Genomic DNA, 11,385 nt, shown 5'->3' on the forward strand with positions numbered 1-11,385 from the left:
GAGTTACAGTAACTCGAATGCCTACAAGATTATAATTATGATACACTACGCTACTAAATATGTTCACTTGACAAGCACTAGAGATCCCCAAAAGAGTACTCTTCTTATATGGACGAATTCAATACCAGAACACTAGATTCAAGGAAGGGACATAATACAAATAGTTAAGAAAGATCTATTGATTACTAGAATATGCATGATGCACGCTCTCATACACCTATGTGAAGGATGTAAACTCTAAGGGCTAAGGGAAGTCTCTCGCCCATTTTCCCTGCTTGCTACACTTATAGCAAGTCCAAATTCGCAATCTCTTGTAGTCTCGCCCAATGTCATTTCTGTCCAAACTTAAAGGCATCCCCACATAGAAGGTGGGTAGCTGCCACAATGTGCACCACTTGAAGAAACTGCAAGAACTTCCCCAAATCAAGCAGTTAATTCATCTTTTAACCAATTCCACCCTAATTGAGAAACACACAATACACATACATGACAAACACAATGACTTGGTGGCTTAATCAGTTTGATCTTCAAAAAGTTTGAAACATTATCTGGATAGGATCTCAAAATAGTGAGCAAAAACTGTTTCTTTTGTCACATTTGGGTCTAGTTAGTAAACATGAAGCAATTAGTTGAAAGACTAAAACTTTAAGTCTGTTTTCGATTTGTGATTCAGCTTAAAGGACTAAACTAGAAGTCAGAGTCCAGCAATTCATCTCTAGTATATGTAATTAAGCAGATTATACAGTACATATACATTACAGATTACACAGTAAATATACTTAATATAATTTAAGCACAACATCTTTATAGCCTAAACAACATCACCATTGTTTCCAAGCAAAAAAGAAAGATAGGTTTACAATTCCAATTGGGTGTGAAATGTGTTAGGAAAGTAATCTTGAATATCTTCTGTATTAGGAATATATGATATGTAGATATCTATTACGATTGTACTATTATGATTATAGGGATTAGATGTTAGTTGCCTTGTGAATAAGGTCTGTATCTTGTATATGTATCCGGCAGTGTATCAATGAATAATTATTCCAGCCAATCTTCTTTCTTTCATGGTATCAGAGCAGGAGTAAAATCCTGACTCTCTCCCTTGCCGCTGTGCCTTACCTTCTTGTGCAGCAAGCTTCATTCTTCAATCTCCTAAATCATGGGAGAATGATCAAATCCCCCAAAAGTCAATATCTCAAATCCCTTCTTCATTCATCATTCAGATCATCCCGGTTTGATCTTGGTCTCCAAACCGCTCACTGGTGATAATTACTCCACATGGCTGAAAGCCATGACCATAGCCCTAAACGCCAAGAACAAGCTTGGCTTTGTCAACGGTGTCATCAAACCGCCCTCGGCAGAAAAGTATCCTGATGATTATGCGACTTAGTCTCAATGCAATGATATGATCCATTCTTGGATTATCAATTCTATAACCCTGGAAATCTCTGATAGTGTAATCTATTACATTACTACTCGTGAAGTTTGGGAAGACCTTCGTGAGCGTTTCTCTCAAAGCACTGCCCCTCGCATCTTTGAAATCCAGCAAGAGATTGCTTACCATCGACAAGATCAACTTTCTATTTCAGCCTACTACACCAAATTGAAGAGTTAGCTGGGATGAATTGGCTTCATATACTAATGTGTCCTCATGTACCTGTGGTGCACAACAAGACCGGCAAAAATTGATGCAGTTCCTGATGGGGATAAATGAATCTTACAGTGCTACTCGTGGACAAATACTCTTGATGAATCATCTTCCTTCTGTCCGTCAAGCTTATTCTTCTGTTTGTCAGGAAGAAAAACAAAGGCTTCTCAATACTACACATGGTTCCACGGACTCTAATACAAGTGCAGCCATGGCAGTCAGGAATAACCGGTTCAACCAAGCCTGATCAACCAAATTTGAACGTTCACAAGAAGGACGACACAATGATTAAGATCAGCGTCGTTCTGGTTCCTACAAAGGCCGTTCAAGTTGTTCCTACTATGGTGATATGAGACATTTCGTTGAGACATGCTACAAACTAATTGGGTACCCACCTGGACATCTAAAAGAGAGATCAAACAAGGGTAAACATGATGGGAACCACAACCGTACCCTTGCTGCCAATCAAGTCTCTGATTCCTTGACTAAAGATGACATCAAATTTGTGGCTCCTGGTATTTCGGAGGAACGACTACAACAGCTCATATCTATCTTGAGTGTCAAAAATGGAGGCACCAATACTCAAGTCAATGTAGCCTTGACCAAACCAACGACTCCACCAGGTTTGTTTAGAATCTCCTCTAACCGCTGGATCATTGACAGCGGTGCAACAGACCATATTACTTTATCTACAAAATTATTTTTGCATGGAGATAAGAATTGTTCACTACCTCCTGTATTGTTGCCTAGTGGGGAGAGAGCTAATATCATTGCAAGAGGGTCGTTGCCTTTGAACTCTGCCTTTTATTTGCATAATATATTATGTGTGCCTACATTCAAGGTTGATTTGATGTCCGTTAGTCGGCTAATGAGAGGCTTAAATTGTTCAGTGACTTTTTTCCCTTATTGGTGTATCTTGCAGGATCTGGCTACGAGGAGGATGATTGGTTTGGGTAAGCAGCATAATGGCTTATACTACTTGGTGGCTTTAGCGATGAAGAAAACATTGACCAACCCTCTTTCAGTCACAACCAACCAATCGGCCTGCAACCTCACCACCTCATCTACCGACCTCTGGCATAATCGTTTAGGACATGTTTCCCTTTCTCATTTAAATTTTATTGCCAAGAACTTTCTGATTATTTCTGTTCATTCTAATAATGCTTGCCCTATATGTCCTTTGTGTTGGAAAATATGGACTTCACATTATCTCATAGCATTAAGTAAATGAGAACTGATTTAGTTTAAGATAAATAACGTACAGGAAATTGTTAGGTCCATAATTATCTAGTAACTATTCCCCTAATCTTGCACTTTTGCTTAACCTTTGTGTTTATGTTTTTTTTATTATGTTTTTCTTATCATGCTAGGAAACAATGGTGAAGCATGGAAATGCACTAAAAAGTCAACCTTAGCATGTTTTCCTACTCCGGCTAGGAGAAAGCAAGCTAGACAAGGAAGGAGAGGTAGCAGGCTGACCAAACGAACTCCAAATGAGTTGAAACTTTCCAGATCCATTCTAGACATCCTAAGGATTATTTCTTATGAAGATTTAAAGAGCTATTTCTGAGTGGAAGGCCGTCAAAAGATCGATCCAAGTTTCTGCACTAAAAGATGAAAACTGCAAAACCGGATCTGTATGGATTCCGGCAGCATTTCCGGCCAAACCACGATGAATTAAGCTCTGAAATTTTACCAGGATGATCTAAACATATGGATGAACATTTGTATGAATAAATCGAAGGCCAATTCCGAAGTCTCGGTGGAGATTCAATTGAAGGAAGAAAGGAGAAGAAAGTGCGCAAACGGACAAAAAAAATGGGTCAACGGAGGTCAATGCTGAATTTCCAACCATTTCCAGCCAAGGACATGTGTGGAGGGCATGGAATAGCTGTTGACTAGGGTTAGAGAGCTTAGGTTGGAAGACTTTAGGTGTAGGTTATTTTAAAATTCAAAATTTGAAAGATGACAAGTGGTCCTCCTCTTACATCTTACACATTTGTCTCTCATTGACCCTTCTACCCTTACTTTTTCTTCTCCACCAAAATATCTATGGGCTTTGTAGGTCATTTCTATGTGGAGTTAAAGATTAGATCCACATTTTGTGCTTACACATTTGTCAATCACATCTAGCCCTTCATTTCCTTTGATCTCCACCCTCCATTCATCACTTTTGGCCTATAAAAACACCATCCCCTCATTTGGACGTTTTTAATCTATTCCTTCATCATTTCATCTTCTTCCTCTCTTCATTTCCTCTCCACTCTTCTTAGTTCTTCATCTTTTAGGTAGTTTAGGTAGTTTTGTTTAGCCTTTGTGTAGAGAGAGAGGTATAACATCTTTGGTTGATAATCAAAACCGGAGATTCTATACCTTTTGATCAATCACACTTGTGGATATATTCATAAAGCCTTGTTCTTCATCTTCTCTTTGTGTTTGTAGATTTGTATAGTGTTTTGGGTTTGAGGAAACCGAAAATACTTGTGAATTTTATGCACTTCCATAACTCGTAAGTAGTTGTTGTTTGAATTTTAGATTTTGCTTGCCTACAAATTACATGAATATATGATGCTGGATAAAGGTTGGGTGCGTCTTCACAGGTAAAAACTATTGTACTTGGCTGATATAGAATCTGAAAACTTCGATTATAGAACAACAATATTTTCTTCTTTTCTTTTCTGTTATGTTTGATCATAGAGCTGATCCCGAGTACGAGAAAGGGGCATGGAATTTTGTGAAAACGGTCACAAGGAACCTGGGAAACCCTGAAATGATCTTATGTCCTTGCATAGATTGTCGCAATGTAGATCATCAGCATGACAGTATTGTTGTTGAACATTTGGTTACAAGGGGAGTGGAGGCCAAGTACAAACAAAGAAAAGATTGGTATGAGCATGGGGAAGTGGTCAATGATGAGATATATGAGTTATTTAGAGCTGCCCAATTTTTGGATCAAGACTATATCAAGCCTACTGAGTTTGTTAATGAAGATTGTGTTGAGCCCACGGAAGACATACATGATGATGATTTCATAGCAAAACTAGGAGAAGCAGAAACTCCTTTGTACCCAAATTGTTCAAATTAACTACAACAAGTTATCAGCCATTGTAGCTTTATATCGACTTAAAACTCAGAGTGGGTGGTCTGATAAGAGTTTTAATGAGCTTCTTGAGACATTACCAGACATGCTCCCAAAGGACAATGTACTTCAGAAGTCGATGTACTCGGTGAAAAAGTTTCTAAAGACATTTGAGATGGGCTATGAAAAAATTCATGCTTGTGAGAATGATTGCTGTCTATTTAGAAAAGAGTACAAGGACTTGGACAATTGTCCCAAATATGGTGCCTCAAGATGGAAAAAAAACAAGCGGACCAATGAGATTAAAAGAGGTGTTCCGGTTAAAGTTTTAAGATACTTTCCTATCATTCCAAGACTCAAAAGGATGTTCATCAGGTCTGAGAAAATGGCTGAAGATTTAAGGTGGCATTTCGATAATAAAAGTAATGATGGGAAAATGCGTCACCCTGTTGATTCGGTGACATGGGACTTGGTTAATGATAAATGGGAATCATTTGCAGCTGATCCACGCAATCTTAGACTTGGGCTTTCTACTGATGGTTTCATTCCCTTCTCCATGTTAAGCTCCAAATATAGTTGTTGGCCGGTGATGTTGGTTACATATAACTTGCCTCCTGCATTATGCATGAAGAAAGAGAATATTATGCTAACACTATTGATTCCGGGTCCAAAGCAACCTGGAAACGACATAGACATTTATTTACAACCACTTATAGAAGACTTGGAACACTTGTGGCACAATGGAGTGGTGACTTATGATGCTTTTAGTAGAACAACATTCAATCTCAAAGCAATTTTGCTATGGACTATAAGTGATTTTCCAGCGTATGGAAACCTTGCCGGATGTTGCACAAAGGGGAAAATGGCATGTCCACTTTGTGGAAAGAATACACATCATAGATGGTTAACTCATAGTAGAAAATTTGCATACATGGGCCATAGGAAATTTCTGTCACCTGCACATTCATATCGGGGAAAAAAGACCTGGTTTGACAACAATGTGGAACATGGAAGGAAGCCAAGAATCTTGACAGGTCGGAATATTTCAGTTGCTCTTAGAAATTTTCCAAATGATTTTGGAAAAGGTAGTAACAAAAAAAGAAAAAGGAATGACAATGCTGATCCATATTCTGATGGTGAAGACAATGATGATGTAAATGATGACTATGGTGATCAGGATGTGCTATCAAGGTGGAAGAAAATGTCAATCTTTTTTAATTTACCATATTGGGAGGTTAGTGTTTATGTCTTAAATGCATTCTTTTTTTTCTGAATTAATTGCAGAGTGTCAAATGATAATTACTAACAATAAACTTCATGCTTTTGTAGGAACTTCCATTTCGTCATAACTTAGACGTAATGCATGTAGAGAAAAATGTCTGTGAAAGCATAATAGGCACAATGTTGCATTGTGGTAAGTCAAAAGATGGACTTAATGCTCGCAAGGATTTACAAGATATGCAAATTCGGAAGGATCTATATCCTCAACCTCGTGGAAGCAGAACATACCTTCCTCCAACTCCATGGACATTCTCAAGGTCAGAAAAAAAGAGATTCTGCAAGAGATTGTATGACTTCAAGGGACCTGATGGTTATTGCTCAAACATTAGGAAGTGTGTATGTTTGGAGGAATGCAAAGTTATTGGCCTCAAGTCCCATGATTATCATGTTCTAATGCAACAGCTGCTTCCGGTTGCTTTAAGAGGATTGCTTTCGAAATGGCCTAGAAAAGCAATACTTCGGTTATGTGCTTTCTTCAACAAGCTATGTCAGCGTGTTATAGATAGAGAAAAAATAGCAATCTTGGAGGAAGAGATCATTGAAACTTTGTGCATGCTCGAAAGGTTCTTTCCACCTTCTTTTTTTGATATTATGGTGCACTTAATGGTTCATCTTGGAAGAGAAGCCCGACTATGTGGTCCTGTTCATTTTCGTTGGATGTATCCCTTTGAGAGGTACGAAATATTTTCTTTAAAAAAAAAATTGAATAGTTTGTAGTTGATGCATTACCAACATTACTGTTGTATTGTTTATTTTCAGATATATGAAAACACTAAAAGACTACTTCCGGAACCCTGCAAGACCAGAGGGGTGTATTGCTGAATCATATCTTGCAGAAGAGTGCATGAGGTTTTGTAGTGAGTTTCTGAAAAAAACAATACACGTGGAGGAAAAACAAGTTCGCAATGACTATTTTGGCAATGAAGTGATTCTCGAAGGTCGTCCAATTTCCGGAGCCACATCGATCGCATTAAGTGATAGAGAGAAGAAAATTGCACATCTTGCTGTGTTAATGAATACAGCTGTGGTGGATCCATATTTAGAGTAAGTAAAATTACATTTTATATTATTCCAGTGTTTCAATATGTGTAGATATCAATTGGAAGTAATGATTTAGTTTTCTGTCCTACTAGCATACACTTGGAGGAGTTACAAGAGTCAAACGAACGCCTTAGAAATGATGCAACCTTACTTTGGAATAGACATACTGAAAAATTTGCAGAATGGATAAAAAAGAAGGTTAGGTGAACTGTTCCCTGCCTTATTTTTATTAATTTTCATTTTCTTAGTAGCTCTACTTAATTAAAATAATTCATATAACTTTTTACACTGTAAACAGATTCCTGTTGATTCAAATAACCACTCGGAGACATTGAAATGGATTGCATATGGTCCACGGAGTAGTGCGTTGTCTTTTACTGGGTATATTGTCAATGGGCAGCGGTTTCACACAAAAAATATTGACAGAGAAACGCAACTAGCATGTGTAGGGCAAATGCAAAAGATACTGCACAAGTGCCTGATTTGGTTACTTACTATGGAACGTTGACAGATATAATATTACTAGACTATCACGTATTCTATGTTCCGGTCTTTAGGTGTCAATAGGCAAATAAAGGTAATGGTGTTAAGGTTGAAGATGGATTTACCCTTGTGAACCTTCACCAAAGTCAAGTATCATTTGCGAGAGATCCATACATCCTAGCATCTCAAGCAAAACAAGTCTTTTATTCAAGAGAAGATGATTCATCTAATTGGTATGTTGTATTGAAGGCACCACCAAGAGGTTACCATGAGCTAGAGGTCGACGATGAAAATGCAGATGTAGCCTCAATGCCACCAGAAATTGACATGGATATTGACGAGTCTAGTGATGAAATTAGATATGTCAGGGAGGATTGTGAAGGCATATTTGTGTAAAGGCATAGTAGTGACGAAGTTAGTCATGATTTGGGTTATTTTTTGGTCCAAGAGTGATTAATTAGCTTGCATTTTGGCTGAATTTAGTAGTGACAAAGTTAGTAACATGTATCATGAATTTGCTGTGCTTTTATTATAGAACTTACTATGCTTGTCTCTTCAATATATTTTATGCCTAATTTTAAGTTAATGACTATATACTTACTGCTATTTTTTCTTTGTTTTGAACAGGTGAATAACAATGGCTGGTGATGCAAAGATGAGAAGTTCTCACAAAAGGAAACATGCTCGGGAAGCCACACAAGCATCAAGGGTTTCTCATGTAGGGGATAAGAATATACAAGTTAGTCCAGAACTATGTCAAGATACATTAAACCCATGTGATGAGAGTCCTAAACCCATGTGATGAGAGTCCAGAACCTAACATCCAACACCACTCACCTTCCACAAAAGAAGTGGTACAAGAAGATGCACCACCGTCACAAGATTCAGCTACAGACCCGAGAGGACTTAAGAAAATTAGGGGTCCAACGAAAATGAAAGATATTGCTGTGGAGCCTGGAAGTCGAATTCATGTTGAATTTACTGATAAAGGTGAACCATGTGGTGAGGGCTCAGTTAGTTTGTCTTCTTATTTAGGCCCACTAGTACGAGAACAAGTACCTGTAACACTCCATGATTGGAGGAAGCTTGGTGATGACATAAAAGTAGTTTTGTGGAAATCAATTCAGGTATTATGTGTTCCATTACTCTAGCCTCACTCTGACATACAAGTTATTCATACTAGCATTTTATAATTTTGTTATATTGCTGCATTACTTTGCTAATGCTTTCTTAAATATTAGGTAGCTGATCTCTATTATAAATGACAAGTTTGGCTATTTCATACAAATTACCTCTAGCTTTCTTTGTTTCTTTTATTAAAATGTCTTCTAGCTAATTGTATATAATCTTCAGGCAAGATTTGACTTGGAGGAGGAATGGCAGAAGGCTATCGTATTTAAATCGATGGGATGTATATGGAGGGCCTCAAAGTCAAGGTTAGTGAGCCAAATACAGGAGGCCAAAAACAAAGGAGAAAGACTTCGACTCCAACCTAAGAACATTCAAAGTAGAAGTTTGAGTATTGATGAGACAATTTTATTGAATTGTATTTGAAATTCATGTATGAAGTTTGAGTATTGATGAGACGATTGACATTTATTTTTGTATCATCTTCACGCTTTATATGAAATTTTGTATTAGCTAGCGATAAAATTAATGTCTAGACAATGACAACGTTTCTTAAATGCTATGAAACAAGATATGTAAATGTGTTATGAATTTTCATTTGATAGCACTAGATAAGTGCTACAGAAAACTGAACAATAGCTTTTACTATCACCAGAAGAGGTCAATTTATAGCACTTGAGAAATGCTGTGGAAACCAAGACAATAGCATTTGTTAAATGCTATGATAGGTCAAACTACAGCGCTTAGAAAATGCTATTATTAACTCGACTGTAGCATTTTTCAAACGCTACTAGAGGTCAAGCAATAGCGCTTCAAAAACGCTATCAATATAAGACCTATTATAGCATTTCCAGAAACGCTATGACTGACCTTGTACCTATTATAGCTCGGGCAGACATAGCGTTTACTAAAACGCTATTGAATCCTACCATAACATTTTTCGAATGCTATAGATGAAAATCTATGGTGTAGTGCTACCTCTTGAGTGCAACCAACCACAAAGTTTAATGTTTGGTTGAATATCCAGCTACCAGAGCTTATTAATTAGTTCAATTTGGAGAGGTAGATTTTCTTTTGTTATATATCAATGACTACTGACTATAACTTTTTCCATCAATGCAACTCCATTGAAGTAATCATGACCGCCTTTAACTTTTTATTTCGATATGATTAACTTTTTTTCAAACCTTCTTTTCCATTAACTTCCTTTTGATATTGGCTCCAGCATATATACTAAGTAATTACACTAGGGAATGAAAATCCGATTAAATATTACACAAACACATTTAAATAAGCTCTGCCATGAAAATAAAACAAACAAACTAAAATAAATTAAAATCCGAAATAGCCAATCTAAATAGCATTAGCGAATGAAAATCTAATTAAATGCTCTTGTACCCCACCTTGAAACACATCAACAGAATACAACAAACACTCCTCTTGTACTCCTTCAACCTTTCCTCTGCCGAACAAATAACGAGAACAAAAATTAAACTGAAGCAAAACACAAAACAAGACAAGGTGCCACAAATCCACATGTAGCATTCTGCTACCAAACCAAAAAAGCCACAAGTCCACTTATGACTTCTGCCACCAAACCAAAAAAACACAAAGCACCCAACACAGAGCATTTAGGTAGAAAACCTACCAACAAAGCTTACCATAAGACAAAAAAAGACAAAATTGTATACAAAACAAGTTGAACCAGTAGCCAAAGAAGAACCATAGGCAAAAAAACAACAAGATCAAGACCAAAAATTCGAGCACATAACCAAAGCCAAAACCAACAACAAGATCAGGATTTCACCCTTGATGGGAGCTTACCATAGCCAAGAGTTCATCCTTGATAGCTTGCAGACATTCAATTCACAAAATAAATTACTACAAGTCAGCCCAATAAAGTCCTACTAAGGAAGAGTCCCCAAATTTCATTAATTTTTAAAGACTTGTTATGAAGTTGAAAAGTTTGTTCACTTCCCTAGCCTTTTGAGAAAATGCTACAAAGTTTTGTTTTCATAGTACTGTACTTGTCACGCCCCGGATTTTGAATAATAAATTCAAATCCGAAACCTGAATAATTACAATTACAAAAAACCAAATCTCGAAACTTCGAGTTCATTATTACAATTCACTCTCACAATATATTATAAAGCTCAAATGAGCATAACACACCTCACAACTTACAATTGTTGTAAAACTCTAACAATTGCTCTAACCGCACGATCACCGTCCTGGTTCTCCTGTCCTGTAGGATTACCCGCTACACAATTTGAATAGTGTACCGGGAGTTGCAACAACACAAAACCCGGTAAGCTTTTTACAGCCAGTATGAGTAAACAAGAAAGAACTGTTGATTTATTAGATTTCAAGACTACCACAAACCCACGTTACTTTCTCACTCTCATATATATATATAGCCACTTATGAGTTACTCTCAATTTAGCTCATAAGATCACTCACTCTCATATATATATATAGACACTTATGAGTTACTCTCAATTTAGCTCATAAGATCACTCACTCTCATATATATATATAGACACTTATGAGTTACTCTCAAATTCGCTCATAAGATTTCCCAACATTTGGTAGACAGACTCATATATATATATAGACCCTTATGAGTTACTCTCAATTTCCCTCATAAGGTTACCATATATATATTGACACTTATGAGTTACTCTCAATTTCACTCATAAGGTCACTCCACATTTGGCAGACA

General features: G+C 37.0%; 1 protein-coding gene across 1 annotated transcript; it reads left to right on the forward strand.

Moving 5' to 3' along the window:
• The first annotated feature begins 4,740 nt into the window (after positions 1-4,740).
• LOC133716302 (uncharacterized) lies at positions 4,741-7,931 on the forward strand. Its single transcript, XM_062143008.1, has 6 exons — positions 4,741-5,964; positions 6,060-6,685; positions 6,771-7,055; positions 7,145-7,250; positions 7,351-7,497; positions 7,620-7,931. Exons 1-6 carry the CDS (start codon positions 4,837-4,839, stop codon positions 7,929-7,931), a joined length of 2,604 nt encoding a protein of 867 aa, XP_061998992.1. The 5' UTR covers positions 4,741-4,836.
• Positions 7,932-11,385: the final 3,454 nt, after the last annotated feature.

The sequence above is a fragment of the Rosa rugosa genome, chromosome 6 (assembly GCF_958449725.1).
Source record: "Rosa rugosa chromosome 6, drRosRugo1.1, whole genome shotgun sequence".
In the NCBI taxonomy this organism is placed as follows: Eukaryota; Viridiplantae; Streptophyta; class Magnoliopsida; order Rosales; family Rosaceae; genus Rosa; species Rosa rugosa.